At 42.9% G+C, this 27,669-nt stretch overlaps 1 protein-coding gene across 1 annotated transcript; it reads left to right on the top strand.

Moving 5' to 3' along the window:
* The first annotated feature begins 18,806 nt into the window (after positions 1–18,806).
* On the top strand, positions 18,807–26,256 carry LOC124657722. The gene is made up of 6 exons (XM_047196236.1): positions 18,807–18,948; positions 21,281–21,602; positions 23,461–23,528; positions 24,404–24,500; positions 25,189–25,370; positions 25,945–26,256. Exons 2-6 carry the CDS (start codon positions 21,475–21,477, stop codon positions 25,998–26,000), a joined length of 531 nt encoding a protein of 176 aa, XP_047052192.1. The 5' UTR covers positions 18,807–18,948; positions 21,281–21,474; the 3' UTR covers positions 26,001–26,256.
* Positions 26,257–27,669: the final 1,413 nt, after the last annotated feature.

The following is a 27,669-nucleotide window of genomic DNA, read 5'->3' as shown; positions in this document are numbered from 1 at the left end:
AACAATGACTACTATCACTATTAGTTGATGGGACACCATGTGCAAGTGTGTAAAAGATAAGAGAGGGTAGCCCGCTTCATTGCCTCGCACAAAGCTATTCGAGATGATGATGTGCATGATCAGCTTCAGGAAGATATCATTGAGGAGTGGTCGACGTGGAATGGCCAACAACAGTATGTCTCATCTCACATGCATGTTTGTTCTATTGTTTAAAAACTATTTGTTGTATTGTTCATGATCTATTTATTGTATTGTTCACAAACTATATGTTGTATTGACAATAAACTGTTTGTTTGTGTTGTAATAATAATTGAACTATTTCACTGATGTTTTTTTGGTTCTTTTTATCTTCATTGCTCTATATTTGTTGTTGTTTGGTGTTTTTGGATGCGCCAGCACGCTGTATTTTAATGCGTCTGGTACAGCGCTCCTTTCCACATGTAATAATTTTGGGTTTCTGATGAAGCAATCCCTTCCGCACGTGCAAAACTACCAAAACAGGTGATGTATGCTAGTTTTAGCACGCAGCAGTTTTAGGCACATGTTGGACACGCTCTTAGCTGAGAAAAACTTAAGAACTGCACACGCGGCGCGTATGTGTGAAGGAGAAAACATACATATCCATGCGATAGACTACAGATGCAAGTGAGATATCACAAAAACTCACTATAGTTAACAACTCCCCCTTCGTCTCTTACCATAGGAGGCAGAGGAGACACCTCTCCCACCCCAAGATCTCTGTTGGCATGAGGGCTGCTCACCCCTCTCTCTATTTTCCACTCCCGCGGCAGGAGGGGGGACCTCGCTCCTTCGTTCTAGTCTAGTTTTTTGGGTTAGGTTTTGTCTCATGTGGTGCGCCGTTGGGCGGCTGCTGGGCAAATGAATCTGCCTCAACTCTACTCCCACACCGGCACTGACCTTCACTGTGGCGTCTCAGAGTTGATGGCATCGTATGCTTGTCGATCCTTCAGATCGGCGGCTCGGTATTCTCGCCTTTCTTTAGATCTGGCGAGATATTATTCTCGGTGTGTCACTGGTGTTCGCTATTGTCCATGGCGGCGCTGGGGTTCGGGCCGAGGTGGATGCCCTAGAGCAATAATGTTAGTTTGGAAGTGGTGGATTTGTCATTATTCCTCAACTTTATCGATGGGATGCGACGGATCTTGGTCCAAGGTAACATAGGGACGTTCGCTAGTCGACGTATCATGACGACATGTGTCTCGCTCGCTGCTTGCAGCGGGCATGTTCATCGACTCACAAAGTCTTGTTGGCTATTGTGCTCTTGTAAATCTGGCAATGGTGAAAGTCGGTGTCTCTTCCGACGTGCGTCTAGGCGGTGTTGGAGTTTACCGATGGCCGCTTTCTTTGGCGAGTGTAGGAAACACTATGAGTAGTTTTTTGCATATTTTTGGGACACATGTTTTCTCCTAGTCTATTTGTTAGTTTCCACATTTGTTTACTCATGTAACTTGATTTTCTATTAATGAAATACGTAATTGCTCTCAAAAAATCTCACTATAGTTTATTTATTGATCCTACTTTAAAATTGAGGACTAAATTTAAAAATAAAAATTATAAAGTGGACCATAAGTACATATATCGGGCCATGGGAAGCTCGGCCAGGCTGGCCTGGCCCGGCACGAAATTCTTGGCCTTGGGCCAGCCCGATCATACATGTGGGTCTGGCATGGGCTAAATATTTAGGCCTGATGGCTAGGTTGGGCTAGGCGTGTGCATAACTCGGAGGCAGCGTAGAGAGAATGACTACATCAGTCGTGTTGTATAAGGCTTCCGCTTAGCGATCTACAAAGATATGTGGATCTTAATCTTATTCTCGTTACTTGCATCTTCTTAGATCTTGGCTCTTCCTAGATTAGATTTTAGTTTTGTTTGCATTTAGTAGGAAACTTTTTATCTCTTGTGCTGCAAATCTCATCCGAGATCTCGCACGACCTAGGGTCCAAAGCTCAGTATACCAATGCCACTGAACAAGACAAACTTATTTAATCTTGTTTACTTAATGAATAGTATAGTGGTTTTCCTACAAATAATTTTGGAAGATAAACATCCTACTCAAGATATAGAAAAATTATGTGGTTCATCCATATAAAAAATTGTTGACAAAAGATAACTTGGTAAAAAGACAATGGAATGGTTGTAAAAAAAAGTGTTTCTTTTGTGAATAGAATGAAACAAATGAACATATTTTTCTTTTACATATGTTCGCCCAAGCCGTTTGGCATATATTTTTTCTTAATTACAGTGGTCAACCACTTTTTGCATTGGCATTGGTTGAATGGAATCAATAACAAAAGTAAAGAAATAATACACATTGGTATTGTTGCTTTGTGTTGGTTGATACGGAGATGTAGAAACATTATTAATTTGAACAAAGTTGTTGTCTCAAACTTTTTGCATGTTATCCATATGGTTACAGGCTGGATTCAGCTATGGTATTTTCTATTTCTAAAAAATCAACGGGAACTTATGGATACTGGATGCAACCGTTTGTTGATGTCTGCACAAGATATCTATGGCCGAGCCGGTTGGTTGCTCACTAGTAGATTGACATATGCTTAGATATTCCATGATTTTTATGTCATTTGTGATGTAATAAATAGATATTTGAATGACATAATAAAATTATGGATGTGTGCATCAACTGATGTAGAGGCCAGGCACATCCCCATTTCAGAATAAGGAACTTAGAGAAGCAAAAAATACTAAGCAATTGGTTATCTATTAGTGTTATCTCTCCAAGAAGTAATGTTATAATTGTCCTAAAATTATGGGTCAATGGTAGTTGAACTAGAAAATATACGATTGGAAGAAGACATCTCGTATAATAGAGAGAAATGTCTTACTTTTTTACCGATAAATCATCTCGTAACTAGGATAAGATAAGTATGTTTTTCTCTCCTAAAATTCAACACTCATCCTACCTGACATTGACGCGAGACTATGATTAAAGCGGAGTGGTCATCCACTCTTCCACGCAAAAAATAAAACAAGCGATGGTATACTAATAAGAAAATTGATGCATGTGGCACACGATATGCAAATCTCTCGATATCAGCCCTCGACCAAAATGAACCAAACAAGAATGGGGTGATCATTTCAGTCTTCGATAAAAACATTATTTTTTCTATCTATGTACAAATATAATTGATATAACAAGAAAAGCTCAAATACAATGTTCACCTCAACTAGGGTAGAAATTTGAAGTGCATAAAAATATAGCTTTTCTGAAACAAGCTATTCCTATATAAGGACAACATGAAAGCGCACATGGAACAAATCATGGATACTAGTACAACAATATTTGAGGGAAGTGAAACAAATTATAGTGCTAGAAGAGCACATGTAGACTAGTGAATAATAAGATTGTAATATTGTGCCGCATACTCTTAGATTTACCATGGAAATCAAAATAATATACATGAATAATTTGCGACAACGTGGAACAAATTTTATAGTAAGGGGGGATAATTTTTGTGTTAGTTGAATAAATCCCGACAGTTTTGGAGTAACACGAACCAAGAATAATGTATGACTACGGTGGAACGAGATTTTAAGTAATGGCAAATGTCACTGCTAGTGTAACAATTCACGACTATTCCAAGAGCAAACTTATAAAAAGTATAACGGGATGAAAATGCTTGTAGAACAAAGTTCCAAATAGGAAAAGCAAGATTTCAAATAAGAGGAACAATTCATGACTAATGGTGTATCAAATTCCAAGATCACCAAAATGTTAATGGTTGTGGAACAAAAGGAACAAAATGTTAAGGACTATATAACAATTCTTGCATACGACCAAAAGGGACAAAGAGACATCTCTCATCGATGCCGACAACAGGTCAGACGGGACAACTCCCACCTAAGACCCCAAATTGAACACGGTTAGGAAACGAAGGGCTCGCCGGATTGACTCCACAACCGCATTAGGCTGCACCTCCCCAAGGCATGATTTGAAGGGTATATATTATCATTTTCTTATTTGCAACATTTTTTTATTTGAGAGTACCTTATCACATGTACCACGCGATCTTATTTGCAACATCATGGAGTCATATAGAACACAGACCTAAGATGTGACAGTACGTTTTACGATTTATAAGAGTGTGTGTCATCCAAAATTTCCATAAGGTGAGAAACAACATGAGGTTGGGTGGTTAGGAGGGTGGTTGTACCCCCAGCCCACTAGAGTTCAAACCCCAGGTTTGACATATGGGTGTCTCATAAAGGCGAAATATTCATTCAGTAGGAGGCGACATTCCCGTCGACAGCGAGGCGCATGTGGTGACTTCGTCAATTTCAAAATCCAATCCGCCGACTCAGTATTCCGGAGGTGCTCATAGGGGTAGAGTGTGCGTGTGTGTTCATAGGAGTGAGTGTATACGTGTGTATGTGAGCGTCTGCGTTTGTACTGTGTTTCTCAAAAAAAATCCCCATAAGGTATTAGAACACAGTAGAATTTCTATGAATGTCTCCTACTGGCTTTCAGAGGACTAACTGGATTGCATACATATACTGTACAATAACAATACTGAATCAGCAATTACCAAGTATTGCCGAAATTCCTCTGCTATGGAGCTCAGGCTGCATTCGAAATTATGTGTTGCTGTACTAGTCGATCGTGGTCACTATGCTCCCAGCATTGCTCCTTTTTTTCTAGATAAAATGTAGGAAACAATTCAAACACAAAAGCAACATGATGTACTCGTAGATCTGGTTGTAAAAAAGACGACCTCGTTTCTTAAGTAAGTTAATTGCTGGACGGTCGGGCAGGCGGGGCAAAGGGCACCCAGGCAATCTTGCAGCGGATGAAACCTGTCGCTGCTAAGGCATCAAATGTGCACAACTCGCACTCAGAACTGTTCACAAACTCACAGAATGATGAGGATGAGGGACTGAAGGAAAGAAAGCAAAAACAGATCAACAGGGAGCAGCAGCAATGGAGGCAGAGTACGAGACAGGCTTCACAAGACTCACGATCCGACAGTTCAGACTCAGCGCAGGAATATCAAACAGCCAAACTAATAAACTGCCGCGAATTGCCTCTAGGATTAACAGTATCAAAAGGTTCACCTAATTTAGCAAATATATACAGGATAACATGCAACCTTGTTTAGCATATTGTTTTCGAACTTGAAGAAAAAAGATGAGCTCATTGTCATGCAAATAAGCATAGCATCCATATTGTTATGGGGTAGTCCTTACATGCTGGTTTAATTTAGTTCTACTGAAATGTCATAATGTGACTGATGAAACGACTGCCGGATTTCGCCCAAAACGAGATAAATCATAGACAAACTACAATAAACTCAACCTTCTCCAGATTTTCTCCAAAATGAGAGTTCGACAAACTACCGCCTGCTGCCCTGCAACTATTAGTTCCAGGAATCCTGAACCATAAAGAAAAATTTTTAGGGAAGTTCAAGTCAGCACGGAAAAGAATGACTCATGTAGAAAACAAAACAAAAATGAGTAAACAGAAGGGCTATTACAGTCCATCTATCTCACCACCAAAAGTGAAACAGAAAGTGAGTTGGGCAACATGTTTACTTAGAGCACAAAATTACATCATTATAATTTGTTTGAAAATAACAAGCTTCTCGATTGCTGATAATATTTGATAAACAAGAAAAGAGAGTTCATCATTACCACCAGGAAACATAAAACATCCTGACACTGACGATGACAATTGATGACTAATAGTGGATCAACAAAGAACCATCAGAGATAAGAGAATTTGAGATAGGGTCCTATGAAATAGTACACAGAGATACATACGCTGTTAGCTTGATATTCATTCACCACTTCTAGAGGCAAATAACCAGATCATCTGGCGCTTCCATGTCATCCTTCTTGCCTGAAAAAAAAACAAGTTTTCTCCGTCAAGCTACAAGAACGTGAATAACAAAGAGAATTCTAACCCACAACAATTTGTAACTATACAAACTATGTGTTGCTTATATGAAATGTGCCAGCGGACAAGACTGATACGCAGAGCAGGTTATCAGAATTCAGCACAGCTCACTGGTCACATAGCTTAGCACTGATCAGAGCAACAGGGTTTATTTAGAAGCCCAAATTTGGGTGATTAGTTGAATTAACAAGTATACAAGAGCCATTAAGTATACAGGGTGAGTTCTTGCATCACCCCGCGAAATCCGACGCGAGATCCAGGTCCCCATCGCCTCCTCGTAATATGTCATCTCCATAGACGAGTTGGGCTGGCTAAGCTCTGGAACGGGGACCCGATGGTAGATAGAATTTTTTGGGCTATGCGGTTAAGTTCCTTCCAACCTCAGTACTCGGTGGATAATAGAAACATACGCTCTCCTAGTTCTTTTGGAGAGTTAATGCACTACCTCTGTGTGCTGGAACTAGATTCATGATTGGGATTACATGGATGGTGACAGTATTGTTGCGTTACATGCGGATTTCTGCTTCATGTAATTCAAAATGTGATAAACATAACAGAAAATATAAAGGTCACCTTAGAAGTGTGGACCTATAATTAAAAGTTGTTCTGGTACATAGCTTAAAAGTTAAAACATGGAAATATCTGTTACTCAAATGATGAACTAAGGAATTGAGAGTTATGAGTAGTATTTATGTCAGTCTGATTAGAGTGAAGAATGTGTTATATATGATGGTTCTGTCAAAGAAAGAAATCAGGTTTCATTTTGGTAGATGTTATTTTACAGAAGAGGTACTGCTGTTCTACTTTTATTAAGAGACAAGTCATCACTTGATTTCCTGTTATGCTAATATTGCTAGTGATGCATCTGTTCTGCAGCAGGCTACAACTAGGAAGGAGAAAGTTGGACCAGTCGTTCAAACAAGGGAGGAGGAGCAGACCTAGAAGAGCAGCAGGGCAAACAGAAGTACCAGGAGCTCAAGTCAAATGGACTAAACCAACCAAGTTTTCTTGTCCTCTCACTAATGTAAGGTAAAATCGATTAACAAAGCAATCTGTAGGATATATATACGTCTGTGCTTTGCTGAATGTGAACTAGTAGTGAATAAAAGAGGAATGTCTCAGCTTATCTTAATGCCAACATAAGATTTTTACTAGAGAACCATGTATTCTGATGTTGCTTTTAAATACTTGGTTTATTTGCTTTTAAGTAAAGGCAATCTTGTTGCTTTAGAATCAGTAATAAGTGTTACCTCTAACTATTCCATAGAGAAAAATCTGTACCGCGGTGCCACAATTTAGATTGGACTTGACTATAGTTTCAGAGAAGCAATCTTCAGTAGCATGTCTTCAGGTTCAACCAAAAAACTTGGTCGCCCCCTTGCATGTAATGCTAGATAGGATTAAGAGGGAGGCACGGCTTTGGGTCATTGCGGGAGCTAAAAGGTTGGGAGATATCATGCCGAGAGAGTAGGCCTTGTTTTTTTTCGGACCTTAACATGTTCTTTCATGTAAAACTTCTTCTTAATCAATAGATTGGGGCAAAGCTTTTGCCCCCGTTTCAAAAAAAAAACTTGGTCGCAGGAAACTAACATCCTAGAGGATGTGTAGTTGGTTACTGCATCCCTGTGTTTAGTCTGCTAGTTTTACATGCATGAGGCTTATTCTAATTCCTGGTAGAGTTTAGATGACCAAGTTAAACTAAATACTAGTCCTCACCAGTCCAGTGTGTGACAGATGATTTGAATTAATAAGACCAATAGAGCAACTTATGTGTTCCTCTTGCTCACCTATTTCCAGAGAAGGAACCAATCAAGTAAATCTGAAATTCAACTCTGTTTGATCTGAGATATCTTTAAATAAAGAAAAATAAGTAAGTTAATTGGAGATAATCATCATATAAATGCTTCATCTCCAGAAATAAGGAAGTTAATTGGAGATCTGAATCTACTTTCCGGTTTCTTGCAAACCACATTTTATTGTCCAGAACATATATCTAGATTTATTTCCTCAACTAAATAGGACATGTCTTGCCATCATTTATTTGATATGATGTAAACAATCTATATGCTCACCAAGTTTTACTTCAATATTGGAATTTGGAATTTTCCTTTGCGATTGGTCATGACTGCTCCAGTTCGTTTTTTGTATGTCTTAGTCAGCAATAAACCTAGCTGCCTCCCCTGCCGGTCATCCCGGCCATCGCTGGTGGCTCTCAGCGTCGCCACCTACCAATATTTTAGGTTCAACTCTCAAGATCATTCAGAATCCATGGCCTTAAAAACCATAATTCATTGTATTTCTGTTCTCATGATGTAGCCTTAGTGATATGTTCTCTAATATTTTCTAAAGGTATTTTTTTTATTCACCCTATAAATGGAGATGCATTGTTGGTAAAACAATATATGTTGTTCAGGACAAGCAAAGATTCTTATATTATGTTTCTCGACATCTATTTGTAAGGTACTTGGTTTGAAATTTGTTTTCTCATTTATGCATCTCTAACAATCCCTGTTACTATCTTTAACAATTCTAATATTTGTTACTATCTCTAAGAAATGTGCCAGCGGACAAGACTGGTACGCAGAGCATGTTATTAGAATTCAGCACAGCTCACTGCTCACATAGCTTAGCACTAAACAGAGGAACATGGTTTGTTTAGAAGCCCATATTTGGGTGGCAAGTTAAATTAAGAAGTATACAAGAGTTATTATTAAGTGAAAACAAAACATCCTTAAGGTATCTTGTGAGCCAAATTATAGAGATGTGGAAATAACATGTAGGGGTGGTCATTTCAATAAAGAAGTGGACATAGAGCAATTAAGTGAAAACTACATCCCTAAGTATCTTCCGAACAAAATTAAAGAGATGCAGAAATAATATTTAGAGCATGTGGTGTAAATTTCAAATTCACAGAAACCAAATAGCTGTATACTTGTTTCAGATATTGCCATCAACTGCGACAGCTCACCAAAGAATACGAATACTGATGCCTACTTAAGAGCTACATCACGTCCCACACAAGATTTAAGTAACGTATACATAGAGTTTTATGAGCATATAGTACTTATGTGAGCAAACATCATTTCATCTTCAGATAAATGTACCATTGTAATCACCTAATCGGAGATTATTTGGCAAATAATGGTAGCATGCTCACAAGATTTTACCTATCACAAATTTCATCCATTTGCACATTACAACAAACAATTCTGTCCAAGGTTCCGAGAACAACATAATGCAGCAGCCCAACTGAAAGCAAGGAGTTTTTAGTAGTAACAGTTAAAGCAAGAAGGAGTTTACCTGTTGTAGGGATCCGGCTTGCTCCAAGCCACGGTGGGAGCACACATGGTACAAGATAAGAGTAGTCATCTTGCAGCCGAGATGCCCCGATCACCTTCCCCTTGTGGATGTCCACGACGACGACGTGGTCGCCGACCTTGAGATGCACGGCGCAGGCGTTCAGAGGGTCGAGGACGGCGATCTGTGGCGCCGCCGAGTTGTGCCGCACGGGATAGCCTCCATCCGCCAAGACCTTTCTGAGCTCCACCTGCTGCTCCAGCGTCCAGGCGCGGCCCTCGTCATCGAGCGCAAACGAGCTGAGCAGAAATGGCCCGCCCGGAGCGAGCTCGGCGTACCTCAGCCTCCCCTCGCTGACCCCAACGCGCCGGAACTTGGCCACCTCCCTCATGTACCTGGCAGTTTCCTGCTCGTCCTTGCTGAAATCTCCAGTCTCCGTGGGTGCGCGTGCAGGCAGCACGCTGCGGCTGGGCAGCAGGGTGCAGAAGATCTCCGGCGTGTCGCGGAACGGGTCGAGGGAGATGACGCCCAAGGTCAGGTCGACCCACCACAGCCGGCCGCCGAAGGCAACCGTTTCTTGGTTTAGCGACATATTGCGCGGCGGCATTGATCTGCGCCGTATGCCCATCACCACCGTGTTCCACTTCCCTTCATCCGAGAGAAACCGCAGAAGGGTGCCGCCTCGGCTGACGAGCTCGGCTACGGCGAACCTGTCTGTGTAGAGTGCAGACTCCTTTTTGTTCTGGCAAAGAAAGCCACTGTATAGAGTCTGGCACGCAGCGCTACTAACCCACAGTAGACGCAAACAATGGTTGCGTGCGCATTGACTGTACCGTTCGTTCACCATGACTTGTGAACTTGAATGATTGAATCCAAAACCCGTAATACTCCATCGCGAAAACTCTGGAGGCGCGCGTGCCGGCGTGTCGCGGAAGTGGTCCACGGAGATGTCGCCCGGCGGTCAAGTGGACCCAGCACAGGCGGTTTACCTCGATCCATCAGTCACAAGGGATCCGTCGATCGGTTGATTCGCGTCGCGATATTTCGCGGGAGAAACGCATCGGCATGCGCTACAAATTACTACACCGCCTCGCGTGCCCACATTAATTCGTCTTCCGCGCGCACGCGGTGGATCAATCAATTAACTAATCTACTGGTTCGCCTACGCTCGCCTGCCCCATACGCACTCTAATTCGCCTACGCTCGCGGCACCATGGATTATGCATGCATGGATTCGGCGGCAAAGGTGCAAGCGCATGCATGCACGTGACTACTAAACCACCCATCCCCTTGCACTTGTAAGCATACGATCGGGTATATAGATTTTTGTACGCACGTGTTTTCCATGTTAAGATATCAATACAACTTTCTTTTTGCGAAAATTCTAACGATGTATTAATAATCATCAATAGTAGTACAAAGATATCTAAAAGTAATAAAAATTACAAATAGATCATTGGACCACCTAGCGAAGACTAGAGACACTAGCACGAGCCGAAGGCGCGCCGCCGTCCTCACACCTCCATCACCGGAGACAGACAAACCTTGTCGTAGTAGAGCTTGTTACAGTAGGCAGACGAGAAATCTTCGTGCTAAGGCCCCAAACGACCAGCGCACTAGAGGAGCAACCATCGCCAATGATGATAACCGTAGATCGAAAGAGACTGACCTGAAACCACACAATCGAACACGAAAGACGACTGGATCACGAGAGATCCATCGGACACACAACTCCACGCGCCCTCCGCCGGTGCTAGATGCACCACCGGAGCGAGGATAGGACGGGGAGGACCTTATTCTGACTTCAGGAAGTAGCCGCCGCCTCACCATCCCGAAGAAGACACCGAAAACAAACTAAACGAAGAATTGAAACCTTCCCGCCGGCGAGAGGCTGCGGTCTGCCACACCTCCAAGGCTCCAAGGCCACCGAAGGCGGAGCTGACCGGCAACATCGTCGGCGAGAGGTATGAAACCCTAGATGGGTTTAGAGCCGCCTCCTGATCGCCTTGGTGTCTTGATGTTTTCCCGTAACATACCAATACAACTGATATCATGTACCCCATGCTAAGGCCATCTCCAGCGGGATTTTTGGGGTCGATGTTCGAAGTAGCTGGCACGGGCGGGAAAGACTGCCGATCTCGAGGGACTAGTCCCTGGATAACCCCAGACAACGCCAGTGTGTGGCCTGACAAACTCGGTGGCTTGGACGCAGACCAGCCACAACTCGTAGACATGGCGTTGGCAAGAAGCGCCGTTTGAGCGGCCATGGCCTCGGAGTTTGCAAGGGCTATAATTTGGACATCATATGCCAAGGCTTTGGCCCTTTCTTGGGCGGCCGCAGCAGCAACAAGCTTGGTCTTCACATTGTCTGTATGGACAGTTCACTTCCTTGACTTTGCCGCCCTCTCCTCCGGCGTGGACTCCTTTGACTTAACCATACCGGGAATGGCAGCCTTTTTTGGGCGTTCGCGACCACGACAACATCTATGGCCACCGCGGTTGGATTTGTGGTTTCTAAGGAAAACCGGCCTGAAAAACCACACAACGCAGGGAACCAAACGCACACCTCTAGCTCCAAGGTCGCCGCCCCGACTTACACCACTCGGCATCAAAGCGACACACGAGCCATAACGCCGCACGACCCAGCCGTCCCGTTGCCCATGCTACCCAGGAGACCGCACACAGACAGTCCATCGTAGCAGCCAGAAGAACCTCCGCATTCCCCGAAGATGAGCCAGCCGGGTTCACAACCTTGCCACCCACGCAGCACCAGAACGCCACCCAAAAACCAAACAGTGCCACGATCCTGCCCCATTGGACCGCTCCAGTTGCATAGGAGACCGAAGGCCACCACCTCGATGTGCCACCATCGTCCGGTGCCCCGGAGCCCGCATCCCTCGACCACATAGCCATGTACCCCACCTCCGCGAACCCATCACACCCCATAGGCCAAGAGCTCCAAGCCAACGCGTCCAACAAGGTAGTGGCGCGTCCTTCACCGCCGTCCGCTCCCGGTGGAGCTTACGTCTTCACCCGGAGAACTTGAAGCTCTCCACAACGACGCCAACAAAAAAAAGAATTATTTGCACTTAGCAATTATTTGCAAATTTTATAGTTTTTCATTATAAATTATTATATTTACTATTTTTTTTACAAAATAAATGCCCAGTCCTTTCTTTTAGTGACATCTTCTACCCTTTTTCCCACCCTTTTTCTTCCGCGCTCATTGCCTCCCTTAGTCTCCCGCCACTTCTCCCGCTAATAGTTTTTCTCGTTATTATTCCCAAGGGGGTAGCTATATATGACATATATATATCGTTTTAGATCTATGGTTTTTGGTCCAAGTAGATGGACTAGTCCGCGTGCATGCATGAGTTGAACCAGGAGCTCGTTGATGTGTAGATCGAATGCCAATCAGATGATTAGAGGTGTGGGCCCATCGTGAACACACGCCGGGCTGTTGGTCTTGTGCACGACCATCAACTGCATATAGCTGATGTGTTGGTCTGATCTTCTCGCGCGACGTCGTTGAGTTGCTTTCCACACGCGTCTAGCTTGCTAGGTATTGCAAGCATATCCAAAATACCACATTTTTTGGTGGGTGGTTGGAGCCGCCCATGCCGTGCGGTTTATGGTTAGGCCGCTCAAAAGTTAACCTACACTTAGAGAAGGAGAAATTTGTTCAAAAATAACGTGAAGTATATATTTATTCAATCGTCAATCGAAGTTTTGTTTCTCTAATTGTAGATCACAATTTGATCTTTTTTTTTAGAGCTATCTATAGCTTGTAGGTACGACATATATATTAATTTTTTTCCGGGCATGTTGCATATGTAGCTTATGTCAGTTAATCCTGCATATAATCCAACAACAGAAAAAGGTATGATACAAGTCGCCTCGACAAAAGGCTTTGCATAATAGAAAGAGGGAGTTAGCTAGCTCGGCTGATATATATTTTTTTCCTTCAACTACTCTAGTCTCGGTGATCCGGCCAGAACGCATGCTCTAGGAACCGATCGACCACACGTACGTACCAGCTGAGGAAGGGATGCTTGGAACGATCGAGGAAGCTATATAGGGCAACCATACATGCATACATCTATGTGAAGAATATATATACAAGTATTGCACATACATATGTGGCTTTGCACAAAGTGTGTGCCATCGCCTAACTCCATCCCTAGTTTTTTTTTTTTTTTTTTTTTTTTTTTGAGAAAGGGCTACGTGTTCAGCTCAAAGAGATACATTACAACGCACACACGTTAAAGCCAGCTCGAAAGATCGAGAAACGCCACGACCCAAGAACTTTGCAGAAAGACCCTCCAAAGAAACGAACATTACAAAGAAGCCCGAAGCCAAACTGCAACCAGCCACTCCTCCGCTCACCGCCGGCGAACACCGGCAAGGAACACGACGGAGCCATATCGCCCAAACGGGCTTTAGGAGCCGCATCGGAAGCCCGCGGAGCGCGGAGCTGATAAGGATTCCGAAGACCATCGGCTGGGGATCCACCCCAAGCTCGTCGCATCCCGGACCTCGGCGCACCGGATCCTCCGCCTCCCGACCCCTTCCCGACTTGGGCCATCATCGCTTCTCGCCAATCGCCGGCGAAGCCCTCGAACCAGCAAGCCAACGGGTCCCGGCAGAAGCCACCTCGCCCCGCCTCCACGACGGCCATCAAAGAACGCTCCCGCAAGATCGGGACCTGCAAAATCGACCTTATTTGTGGAGATTCGCGAGTCTCCCCTCCCAATCGCATCCGGCTGCGACCATGGAAGCACCACGATGAGGAGGGAGAGGACTCCACAACACCAGACCGTGGTCGCCCGATCCGGAGTCTCTCTCCCGGCATGAAGCCGAGGTAACGGCATACGCCGACACAAACCAAAAGAGCAACTATATAATATCTAGAAACTATCCTACAAACTCCGGCACCTCGCCTCAGCATCACCCCTCCGGCATCGCCGTCGAGGAAAGCCTCGGGTCGGCCCGGTTCACCGGGGTCGACTCTCAAACTACTGTAGGACTCTGAGAGAGGAGAAGTGAGGTATTTGGATAGGTTCCGTTACTCCATCCCTAGTTAGCTAGAGGAGGCACTAACAACCGCAACTGCACTTCTATGCGCTACCTAGCTACTATATCAAGTTTCTCTCTCTCCAAGTAGTTTCATTCTTTTTCCCACCAAAGTTGGCATAGGCCTGGTTATATATCGGAATAGTCCATATATCCCGACGATGACGAGGTTGGTGGCAGTGCACCGGATCCGGTGGTGTTGCGGAATGGGTGCACCCAACGTCGGCGTAAACCCCGATTGGTTTACACCACAATGTTATAGTGGATGTTAGACATAAGAGCATCCCCACTCGTTGGCGCTCCCCACGCCCAAATCCGGCGAAATTTTCGTCCGGATTGGAGGAAGATTTGGCGTGGGGAGCGCCGAAGTTCCAGCCGTCCCCCCGGCAGGAAACCCCCAACCTCGACCATTTGACATATTTCAAACAAATTTAACATAAAATTTAACAAGTTCGGCGACCAAAAGTACGAAAATTGCTGAAACAAATTCGGCGATAATCAGTACAATGTTTAACAAGTGCTGAAACAAATGAAGCACACAATTTCACAATTTTTCAAACAAATTAAGACAGACTAGTTGGCGTCGGCGTTGGCGTTGCCTCGGAGCCTCCATATGTGCTCCACCAGATCATATTGCAGCAGCTGATGCATTGTAGAGTCTCGAATCTCCTGGCGCATAGCAAAGAAGGCGGCCCATGATGGAGGCACCTGGTGATTAGGCTGTGCAAGAGGACCCTCTCTCTCATATGGTGCTTCTTGCTCAGCCAGAGGAACCGGATGCTTTCGCTCATTTTCAATAATCATATTGTGTAGGCACACACAGCAGTTCATCACCTCCCACATCTGATCTTTCGACCAAGTCATAGCGGGGAACCGGACGACAGCAAATCTCTGCTGGAGGACACCAAATGCACGCTCGACGTCTTTTCGGCAAGCTTCTTGTTTCTTGACAAACTCGCAAAGTTTGGGGGTGCTAGGGTTGGAGATAGTCTTCACAAATGTTGCCCACTTTGGATAGATACCGTCTGCAAGGTAGTATCCTTTGTTGTAGTGCCGACCATTGATCACATAGTCCACCGGGGAGCATGACCCTCAACAAGCTTGGAAAAGACCGGGGAGCAGTTTAGGACGTTGATGTCATTGTTGGATCCAGGCATACCAAAGAAAGAGTGCCAAATCCGAGAGATCATGGGTAGCCACTGCTTCAAGTATCACAGAGTGCAGCCTTTTTGTGACCCTTGTAAATTCCCTGCCACGCAAACGGACAGTTCTTCCATTGCCAATGCATGCAGTCAATGCTTCCAAGCATCCCTGGAAAACCCCTAGCTTCATTGGTTGCAAGGATCCTCTGAGTGTCTTCGACAGTGGGTGATCTCAAGTAGTAGTCCCCGAACACTGCTATGACAGCCCTGCAGAACCGGTAGAAACAATCTCTTCTTGCATAAGCTCGACGAACATCTGCTCCTCCTCTTCGTCCGAGTCCATGGCCGGCGAGGCAAATGGACGAACACCTGACGGGCGTGGTCGAGGCAACCCGAGCCGCGAGCGACGAGGAGCCGGCCAAAGTCGGAGAACAGGCCGGCGGAAGAGCAGCCAGATAGGCCGTCGTCGAAGGGCGGCGGAATCTGGGCAACAAGCCGGCGGGGTGGTGCCGGCGGCGAGAGAGATACGAGGGGTGGGGGAGATTTTGAGCGACGTGGCGGTGGGGTTCGTGCGTCGAGTCACCGACAGATCGGGCCCTTCCCCGCTTTTCACTCGTTCGGAGTCCCCGAGCGTGCCCCGGGGGGGCGGGGATGGCGTGGGCTCGCCGGATGGATGAAGGGCCAAATCCGGACGAAAACGAGGAACCGGGGGCGCGACTGGGCCGAATTTCGCCGTCCGGATGGAAAAAACGTCGCCCGAGGGCCTCGTCGGGGGGACGAGTGGAGATGCTCTAAGCTTCATCGACATCACTATGGTGATGTCTCCGGTAGTGTCAGGCGTCGGGCTCGGAGTGTAACAAGCGTAGGTGAGGTGCACATCATTCAAGTTATCATCTCTTCTCGCCTACGTGAACTTGCATACATATATATCGGTTCCGACAACCACTCCGCCACAAACCAGCCTCTAAGAAGCTGACATGTTTTCCCTCTTTTCTGATTTCTTCCCTTTGACCACTGAGAATACAAATTTTCATATCAAATAATATTTTAAAAAAGTAATTTATAATTTTATCTATGTCTTGCCCGTGAGAACAAACAAAAGCATCCTCTTGTTTATAGCTAGAGAGGTGGTTTTAAGATATTCCATGCGGAGGTAGTTAATTCGCCAAAATTACTGCTCCCATCCTCGTTTTTCTCTCCTCTAAATTAAGCCGCGAACAACTTTTTCCAGCTCGTGCATTGGGAAATAGGGAGGTGGTATTTATTGGTGAGTGGGATTTACTATTCGTGAGAGATTAATTGCCTCCTTACCTCTGCGATTCTGTTTCAATCTCCTCCTACTGTAGAAAGAATGCCGATTGCGTGCCTGCGTCCTCTCCCCTCCGCCTCCGCCTCCGCCTCCGCCTCAACCCAGCCGCTCACCGGAGCCTCGAAGATCGCCGGCCACCCAAGCCCTGCCGCCTCCACTCCCCTACATTCGCCGCACCCTCCCACGCCCAAACCCTAGCACCGCCCCTCACGGCCGCCGTCGCGCTGCTGCTGCTACTCCTCCCCGACCTCCTATGCGCGCGGCATGGCTGGCCCCTATCGTCGGCGGTCCGGTCCGGCGGCAAAGAGGCCCACCTGCTGCTCGCGTCCAACGGCAAGGACGACGACCACCACTCCGCGCGCTGGTGAGTAGGCCGGTGGGGACGATGGGGCGTTCTTCCCCGGCCGACCACCCCGCGCGACATGGCACCCTCCCTGCCTCAACCCGGCAGTGCCACCTCTACCTCGGCCAGGAAGGACGGCTTGACAAGGACGGTGCTGCTGCAGCCAAGGTGGTTCTGGATTCGGGTGTGGCATGTTTGGCCAGCTGGGTGCCGGTCGCTCACCACCGGCGCGGAGTCCCTCTGGGGGCTTGCAGTTCTCAGGTACGGAGTCCCTCCGGCGGTGATGCTGTTGTATCGATTTGTACAAGATGAACTGCAATCATCTGCACTACTAAACGCTGCTACTGGTAGGTGCCATACCTGGAGTAGTATCACACAAGAATCCATCTGCATAATTGGACAAGTGAGACGGGTTAGGAAATCATGTGCTAACTAGTACTACATTAGTGTTTCTTAGCTGGAGTAGTACCTACACATCTTAACTGGACAATGGATTGAATTTAACTAGAACATGTGGTGTTCAGTTATTACATTCTGATGATTCAGGTTATCAAGTAAATAAGCTTGGCCGGTTCTTCTTTATGCTACACTAGTCAAGAACAAAAATTCGTTTTCTTTGGACATGCTTATTTCAGCCATGGTACTGAAGCAACCAATTAAGATTATTTCATTATAAGGAAATAAACCTTGTGCCCTTTGGATTTATGATTTTGCTATTTTATCCTTGATATATTAAATTAAACTATAAGTACCCACTTTGCAAACTATTGCCCGTCACTGATGTGATGTCTATTAATAATAAATATTTTTTCAGTGTGAAGCTATGCTTGAGTTAGTGAATATCTTCCCCTCCCTCAAGTATGAGCTCCACCTTCTTCTCCGACCACCACGCTTGAACAGGCCCTCCCTTGCTTGGGATGGACTCCCTGACATGGAAGTAGTGGCCGGCGCGGCTCCAATCCATTCGCCACGAGTTCATCCTTGTAAGCTCACGCACGCTGTGACCCCCTATCCCTGTGTAGACCTAAAAGTGTGACATTTCAGGGCGCGATGTGTATATTTGCTTCGATTGCGCTGTGCACATGTCCGTCCATAAAGTGAGATTGACCAACACGAAAATCAGCCATCCCGCACTGAAAAATCAGCCATGCTTCATCATGGATATAATCGAATTATTGTTGTTGTTGTGAACGATTTAATCTGCAGTAAAAAATATGCATTGGTTGCACTAAAAGAACACATTTGCTGCAGTAAAACTATTCTGATACTGTGCATTTGGAGTGTAGAATCACTTAACTTGCAATTTATTTTAGGAATAGGATGCACTGAATTAACTAGTGACATCTGTTGGAAAGTTATTCTAGGATGTACTGATTTTACTAGTGGCATCTGTTGGGTTGGTAACTTGGTATCTCAGATAATTTATGGTCTCAGATGCATCACCATAGTTTCCTTCTAAATTGTAAATGTTACAACGTTGTCTCGCCTACTGTAGAATTCTAGTTAAAAAAAATTGTCTGGCTATTCTTCTCCCGTGAGTCACATCAGGTTCTGATACTTTTTTTCCTTATCTGGCTGCAGGTAAAACCACATTTGTGAAGAGACATCTCATTGGAGAATTCGAGAAGAAATACAAACGCATGTGAAGAGGCCTCTCAGTGAACTGAATTTCTCATTCGCCCCTATATTTTAGCATGCATAACACCTAAAGGATGCATTAAATTAATCTGTGCAGCAACCATTGGTGTTGAACTTCAACCGTTGGATTTCACCACCATCTGCGGAAAGATTTGTTTCTGCTGCTTGGAAAATGCTGGGCAAGAGAAGTTCAGTGGCCTTAGGGATGGATCTAGTAAGTGTTATGTGTTACTTATTCTGAAAAGACAAGTGAAGTTTCAATGAATGTTTCTTCTGCATATGATTGTGTCCTGTTGCTCAATAGGTAGACGTCTTGGTTAAGTTGTAATGGTTTCCTTAGCCTATAATTATTAATTTGTAGATCATGGGGTGTTAGATATTCTAGAAACACAATTGAAGTGTCAGCTATTGTTTTTTTGCATATGAATTAGTTGTATTGTCTCAATAGTTAGATGTCTTAAGCCAATTGTAATTGTTTCCTTAGTTTTGTTAGTATTTGTTGTTCCTAAGGTGTAACTGTCAGCCCGATGCATTTTCTTTATCTGAACTTCAGTTAAATGCTTATAGTACTTTTCTTGGATTGCTACTGTTTCTTTTAGTATGCTTGACTGATTGTTCTTTTAAATTATTTTACGGTATCCGTGGTCAGTGTGCGATCATTATGTTTGATGTCACCTCATGAGTGGCTTACAAGAATTTTCCTACATGGCGCAGAGACTTGTGTATGTTTGCTTCTGTTGCAATCTTATTTAGTAAATGTTTAGATTATGGTTCAGAGTTCTGATGTCTAGTTGTTCTCAGGCAGCTTGTGTGAGAACATCGCCATTGCACTTGGTGGTACTAAGGTTGATATGAAGAAGAGACAAGTTAAAGCTAATTTGAGAACCACCCTAGTCAAGCACGCTTTTGCAGTTTTTAGAGTAGGTGCAGGATTGATGTTGTTCAGCTCGCCTTTCTATTCTCTTACTAGATACAATTGCTTTGTTGGGATTAGCAGATGCATGAGTGACCTTGTCAAATGCATGGGCTTTGTGCTTGTTTTGTTCAAATTTATCATAATGTTTCGATGTTGGGAGTTCCTCACTGATGTTCATCAATATTTCTGTAGTGGTTAGTCGTGGTTCGAGTTATAAGTCTTGTCTTCTGGAGTGGTTAGTACTGGTTATGAATCTGGTTATTGCCTATTATTATGGTTCACAAGTAGTCTAGTCCTCATGAGATATATTGTTGCTACATGTGTTTGTACAGACTTCCCTTGTGGTAAAATCATTTATTCTCCTGTTAGTAACAAAATATTGATCTTTTTTGTCTATTCAAATGGATAAGAATTAGCTAGATTTTTTTCTTGCATGTATATAATCAGCTCCTCGTGGTTTACCAAACTCCCTTGCTGGGCTGCATCAGTGTCCGCTCCTCGTGGTTCATAGGGCTGCTGCTAGGAGAGACACCACTGATTCTTTTGCTTACCTATGAAGATTGTTTCAGTGGAGAATATTTTCTTGTCTTCTTTGCTCCTATTATTGGAAAAGCATCTCCAGGCTGCCCACAACACCAGTTCTTGGTAGATCTTACTACAGATACTCTGTTTATATAACATTTGTGCTGTTTTCGGGATATGAAGTTGTTGTAATCAAGCAAGGTATGATAATATAATATGATATAAAAGGATGGAGTGGTTACTTCACAGTCTAGAAAAATTTGAAGTACATGCACGAAGTCTCAACAAAGCGTTCAACAAAAAACAAAATCTTTTCTCGTGTGCTTGCTCTAGTTTGTCATGCGTAGAAGCTGCAGAGGCCACTATGTTTTCTGTTTGGTTTCATCATGGTGAAATGAAAGAAGTAATTTATACATTTATATATGCTGAAACTCTCTATAATTTGAATCACTTTGCTTCTACAGTATGATGGCCTCTTGCATGCTTGATTAAGATCTGTGTAGCTGATAATGTTCACTGAACTCAACTGCTTCTATGATGAAAGGTTTTTGCTAACCATCGCTATGTAAATACCTCTGCTGCTTGTTCTGCTTACCGAGGACTAGTAAAATCATTCTGAGCGAGTGGTACAAGTTGTTCCTGAGCATGTTATAATCTTGTCTTTCTCGCTCCTGTTACTGGAACAACGTCCTGGCCACTCACACACCACACTAGTAGTTTTACAAATCTTATATGTACTCTGGTAATTCAACATTTGTGTTATCTGTGAGGTAGGAAGTTAATGTAAGAATGCAAGGTATTATAGAAACGTTGGAGTGGTTTCTTCACTGTCTAGGAATGTTCATGTACACACACTCAGTCTAACTGGAGTGACCAATGAAAGCAAAATCTCATGTCTTCTGCTTGCCTGCGTGTCAGTTGAGTCAACCATGTAGATGTGTCAGTATGTATTTTGTTCGATTTCATCGAATACAATATAATTACGCTTTTTAAAAGAAGGTTGAAGCTGAATTACTTTGCTTCTACAGTATGAATGCCCTTACTTGATTGAGATGTTCAGCTGATAAGGTTCTTTTGAATTAATATACTGCACACATACCCCCTGCAGACATTTGCAAGAGTGTGCAAGTGATCCATTAAGATAAAGAGCCACCTGTTTAGTGACCTCGTCGTCAACATTTAAATGAAGGCTGGGAATGTGATCAAGGAATTACCAACAGGGCCATCTGATTCATCAATGTTGAGGTTGGCTCAGTTGATAAGGCCACCTTTTTCTGCTCCGTCACCACCATCATCATCAACATGACTAGGTCCAGAAGGAGTAGCAACACCATCCAAGGATTTGAGACAAAGTCATTGCTTTCAAGTACCAAGGTGACGACTTTGAGGTCCGCAAGCCCCCACAAACCCAAGCCGAGCCGTGAGACGAGGTAATGTTTTTTTACTTTTCTTTAGATTTTCATCCTGAGATGTCAGATGTTAATATTCAGGCAGCGATACATGGGTATGTTGCATGATAGAAAAATCCTTGTCTGAATCAGAGAGGGGTTGTCATTGGCTGATAGGTATTTATTTACTAGTAATTGTTGCAAGAAGCGCACCATGTATCGGCTAAAGAAAACATGGTCCTAGTCATGGATGGGATGCATAGGCATTTCACTTTGATGTATGTTCTGTTTTTGAACTTTTTATTTAGAAGCACTTAAATTCGCTATGCATGTTGCTCTCTTGTTTCTCATTTTCATATGGATAGAAAGATGCGCTCCTATGTATGTGGTTCAGCCAAGATAATGATGGACCGTGAAACTGGAAGGTCAAAGGGGTTTGGTTTCATGACCTACAGTTCTGTAGAGGAGGCCCGAGCCTGCCATTACTGGAATGGATGTGAAGGTGTCATGTTTTATTCGTCAAACAATTTGCGTCAGATGGACCTTATGCGCTGATTTTTATCATCCAATTTCTCTCATGGCTTAGCAGCCATGAATCATCCAAATGTGTTTTATTTGTGGCATAATTGCTTGGAAGCTACACTAATTGGTAATTGTGTGGACGGGCTTGTGATTATTAAATTATCTTGAAAAAATGGTGCTCTGTCAGCAAATAGAATTTTATAGGTTATTACACTGATATGTTGTAATTGTTACCTGTGGAGTTGAGTTACTGCGCAACAGTAGCACAGTAGGCTCTACTTTTATCCAACCAAACAATGAGGAAATCATCATACTTAGTACTATAAGATAAAGATAGAGATGATCTGAAATGTATACCTTCTCAATAATGGACAGAATATGATATTTGGTTTCTAGCTTGCACTTTATGCAAGTTAAAAATCGGCACATATATTTGGAGAAATATAGGTTCCTTGGGAGGCTAGCAGAATGATTTTGGCATCTTCTAGTAACATTCTTTTGTATAGAGACTAACATTGCAACAGCTAGAACTACACGACTATGCATGTGTAGTAATTTCCAAACTTTGCACTTTATTCAAACAATCATGTAATCTAGGCACATATTAACAGAGCTCTCGGCTTTGTTCTAAGCTAGCAGGAATAGAAGCTAAATGTACTCATCTATATCTTAAGTCTGAATCACGTAATTGCATTCTACTCTATATATCTTACTGCAATTTACATAACTGCACCTGTTCTTTCTTGTTAACTACTCCCTCCGGTCCTATTTAATTGACTCAGATTTAGTATAAAGTTGTACTAAATCCAAGTCAATTAAATAAGACCGGAGGGAGTAATAAGATACTTTACTTAGCCCAATTAGCTAGTGGTAAAAAGAAACTCCTTTCGTCGGAAAATAAAATGCCATGCTTGGAATTTGATAATCATGTCATCAATGATCAAAATGAACTCTAATCCAAGATTATGTAGTTTACATTATGTCAACTCTTTCTTGGGAATCTGATCTAGTAACAATTTAAATGTATTAATTTATTTATTTTCCAATTTATATATGATCTAGTAACAATTTAGAGCTGTTGGATTCTTTTGTGTGGCATAGCAAGACGATAGATAGTATAGTGGATTCTTGGAATGAGTTGTGTTGTCTCAGAAGAATTCTTGTTGATCAATCGTACTGATAATGAACATTTTTTTGTTGTTTTAGAAGAATTTCTTAGTTGCTGCAGTGGATTCTTAGAATGAAAATATTGTGTATTATCAAAAATATTTTATGATGACCTCCCATGTCCGTTCTTGCAATAGATGAAAGATGTTTCACAAGTGTCTTGGTTGGATGATGAATTTACAAAACACTGAATAGGCCCTTAATTTTCCAGGTTTGAGTCCCGAAATGCGCTAATGTTAAGATCCAGCTCAGCGCAATCAACCGAAAGCGAACTGGAAGGTATATTGTTATCTCGCCATACTTTCTGACTAACTATAGATGGACATGCTTGAAAGTATTTTTTTTATGATTTCTACACTGTTGCTTGCTTGTGAATGAGCCTAAATTTGTACTAGTGGCAGTTGAGCTTGAATGAACTGGAACATATTTCATCTAATTGGTACCAGAGTGACATGTGCTATGGCACCGTGCGAAAGATAAATAGCTGGAGCTTAGTGAGAAAAAAAGATAAATATGATATGGCACCGTCTTGCGAAACATTTACTATAATAGCTTAGCTTGATGGGTATGCGATTGTGCGAACAAGAAGTCCATTAGAAATTGGCTGCAATTATCTTTTTTTCCTCGTTGAGATGCATTTAAGTCATGTTTTACTTGTTGAGATGCATTTATTTCCTGTTTAGCTAGCTTGAACCTGCTGCCACCTCTCTTTTATTAATTTCTTCTATATGCGCAATTCTACATTCCATTCACAAACATATCGATGCTTTTAGAGTTTGAGTGCACTTGCAACACTCAAAATTTGGTCATGTGATAGATAAAATCCATAGATTTTTCTTAGTTATGTTTTTACCAATAAATAGCAATGCTTTTATTATATAATTGCCTTGTTAGTTGCCACATGCTCTAGCAGGACTTTCTTATGCATTGTTTGTAGGCATGTAGTTCTTGTTATGCACTGTCCTGCCAAAACCACAACCCAGCGAGGTTTCTTATCCACCAGAACCGTGAGCTTTTTTAAATTTCTGATGATTTGTCCTGATCATTTTAGATGTCTGGAATGATTGATGATGCAATTTCTGGGTGACAACACTGTTTTAAACTATTTGTTATGTCCATTAGTATTAATCTTCCTTTTATATATCTTAAAACAGATGAAGTTGTGCATTTGCTTGTTGCTCATCATTCTTGGCTACGCCCCTGGCATCATCTACGCACTAATGTGTGTACTCGTTGCTCTCAACTCGGACGGTATGTATGGTACTTGTTCCTTGTTCTAAATGGACAGATATCCCATCCAATTTGAATTGTTTATGGATATCACATCAACTGCCCAAGTATCATGTTTTAGTCTTGATCAAGGATAACTGAGTTGTTTCAACATATGAACTTTTTCAATTGCTGAGTGCATTCTCATTTCAGTAGTCCAGTGACGAGTACCTTGTAACATGTTAAAATTTTAATATGAAGACGCAATGACGAGGGTCATTCAGTTTTGTCTGTTAGAACATGTGCTTTATTATGTCTCAGAAGCGTAGTGTGTATCCATTGGATGCTTGAATGAACGTTAGGTTTTTCCCGGCAAGGAAACCGTTAGTTGATATTCTGTAGGTCTGGATGGGATATTTCTGCTAAATAATTGTCAGAGTGGCTACTATCCCGGTTGAGCTTAGTTTCTTGCTTTGTCAAGTATTACTCTTCCACTGCTAGGAGCAACTATGGATTCAATGCGACCCACCTAGAACCTTCTGTTTGTACCTTGGAAGAGATTAGAATCTTCTGTCTGCTACTAACTTAAAAATCTAAAGTTAATATTGTGGTATGTCACTGTACAAGATCTTCATGACTTAAACTTAGAGATTTGATACTGGCAGCTTGCAAGAGTTTTTTTTTTTGGAATATGGTTGTCTCTGATGTTGGTGATGCACTGTTGTTGCAGATGGATGCACTGGAAGTTCCATATGAGGGATGTATGTGCTCTGGATTGGTCATTATGCTCTGTTTTCTTCTCCAGACAATGGAATTTGTTGAACAAGAACTGTTTGCAAAAGCTTATCATTCTCCTATGTGATTTACTGGAGGTGAAGATACCAGATGACGAGCGCAAGCTCCTCGCTCTAGGTTGGTAACTCTTTTTGGAAAATAAATCTTATTGTTGATAGTGGCGACTCTCCAAGAATTCCATGAGCTTGTTGTCCTATGTATGTTGCTCAAGTTCTCCTTTTCTTTTCTTGTAAGTAAATCTCTTTGCATGTGTATAATCCCTTTTCGATTTAGTGGTGGAATTTGTTGATGATGTTGTGGACTGCGTACATACATCCTTACAATTTGTCACTTGTTGATTTACTTAAATGATGGTAAACTGGTGTTAGAATTTCAGCATGGATTGTCTTTTTTATATGTATGGTCCTATGTAATGATGGTAAACAGTAGTTTGCTGAAGTAGTAGTGATAGTAGGATAATATAAATTTTGATAAGCCGTACATATGTGTTTTCTTGTTAGTAGCATAAAGAAGACAACTTAAATGTTGTGTGATTCTCCGGTTGAGCTATTTGTATGTCAATGTAATATTTGTGGATGCCATAGTGAATATATTCTCCTTTCTTTCTCCTTCTCCATGTCCTAATTGTCAAGGAGATGCCATGTCCTGTTGCCTGTCCTGCTTCACATATGATGTATTTTTTCTTGGTCAGCTGTCATGGAGGTGATGGACAGAAGTGTACACAGGGAAGCATCAGCTGTCGTGTAGGGGAGAAGTGGATCGGAGGTGGCCAGTTGGCAAGGATGTAGGGAGCCATGCGGTTCGGGCCGGCCAGTCATGCTTTCATTCTTGATTTCTTCCACGGATGTTGCAGCCGGTTAGGAACTAGTGAGCTTTAGGTAGATTGACTGATACTACAGTGGGTTTTTGCACTAATATTTCATCTTACGCGTTACCAGCGCTAGATCAATTGGCCTGGAGCATCTTATGAGAGACAAGCTACTTGGCCACCTTGTGTATTTCAAGGCGCTGAATGGCATGATCTAAACTTGTTGTTGAACTTAGAGATTTGATAGTGGCAGCTTGCAAGAGATTTGTTTCTTTTTGGAATATGGTCGTCTCTGATGTTGGTGATGCGCTGTTGTTGCAGATGGATGCACTGGAGGTTCCATAAGAGGGATGTATGTGCTCTGGATTGGTCATTATGCTCTCTTTTCTTCTCCAGACAATGGAGTTTGTTGAACAAGAACTGTTTGCAAAAAGCTTATCATTCTCCTATGTGATTTACTGGAGGTGAAGATACCAGTTTTGGAAAATAAATCTTATTGTTGATAGCGGTGACTCTCCAAGAATTCCATTAGCAGATGAGCTTGTTGTCCTATGTATGTTGCTCAAGTTCTCCTTTTCCTTTCTTGTAAGTAAATCTCTTTGCATGTGTATAATCCCTTTTCGATTCAGTGGTGGAATTTGTTGATGATGTCGTCAGCCAAATCTATATGTTCTGTGGACTACGTACATACATCCTTACAATTTGTCACCTAGTTTACATTACATGGCTACTTCTATATGATGACCTATGTATATTATTTATCATTCCGAAGTAATACACACCTTTTGCTTGTGATTGCTATCTCATAACATCTGGGTTGCCCTGATATTTTAGTGTGTATTGTCGGCTGAACCTTAAAAGTCTTTCGCAGGCAAGAGCGGAGCTCATTGACTGTTTTATGTTGTTGCTTTGAAATCTCGGCTGTATAGATCTTTGCTCAACCTTGTTTCTCTTGCTTTCAGATTCAACTGGAAGAGTAGAAGGTGATGGGTTACTGGGTGACACATCAGCATGCTAGAAACACTTGATGGGAATTACGAGATACAACGGGACGTGGCAGTGGAGCAGTACATCAGCATGCTGTCTTGCCCCTCGTTAAGCGGAAAAGTTGAGCGGAGGTGGCCAGGAGGGAGCCATGGCCCCCAGTTCGGGCAGGCTAGATATGCTTTATTTGAGCCAGCTAGCTACTAGCGAGATGTAAGTCAACGTTGTCTTGCCTCATCTTCAACTTATTTTTGCACGATTTTTCCAGTGCTAGAACAATTGGGCTGTAGCATATTATTTTACCGGTTAGATTTTGTTGTGTGACGTTTGTTTCCTGAAGACACACTAGGTCACTTTTGCTCTCAAGATTCTGAATAGCATTAGCTAAACTTGTCAGTGGAATTCTATATTGAAATGTCACAAGTGTTGTGGTTTTTGCACATTATTATCCATTATTCTGCTCTATGCCGGAGAAATTACAAACTTGCTGTCAAAATATGCTAACATTAGGTTTGTCACTGTACAAGATCTTCATTATTTAAGTATAGGGATTTGATAGTGGCAACTTGCAAGCATTGTAGTTTTGTTTTTTCAGAATATGGTTGTCTTTGACATTGGTGATGC

Source organism: Lolium rigidum, chromosome 5 (assembly GCF_022539505.1).
Source record: "Lolium rigidum isolate FL_2022 chromosome 5, APGP_CSIRO_Lrig_0.1, whole genome shotgun sequence".
NCBI classification, from domain to species: Eukaryota; Viridiplantae; Streptophyta; class Magnoliopsida; order Poales; family Poaceae; genus Lolium; species Lolium rigidum.
Note: the sequence above shows the minus strand (reverse complement) of the source record. Positions and strands in the feature narration are given on the sequence as shown.

Coding starts and splice junctions, on each gene's coding strand:
- LOC124657722 (XM_047196236.1), top strand. CDS start 21,475: ATGACTAGGTCCAGAAGGAGTAGCAACACCATCCAAGGATTTGAGACA. Junction 23,529..24,403: donor AACCGAAAGCGAACTGGAAG/GTATATTGTTAT, acceptor ATCTTAAAACAG/ATGAAGTTGTGCATTTGCTT. Junction 24,501..25,188: donor CGTTGCTCTCAACTCGGACG/GTATGTATGGTA, acceptor CTGTTGTTGCAG/ATGGATGCACTGGAAGTTCC.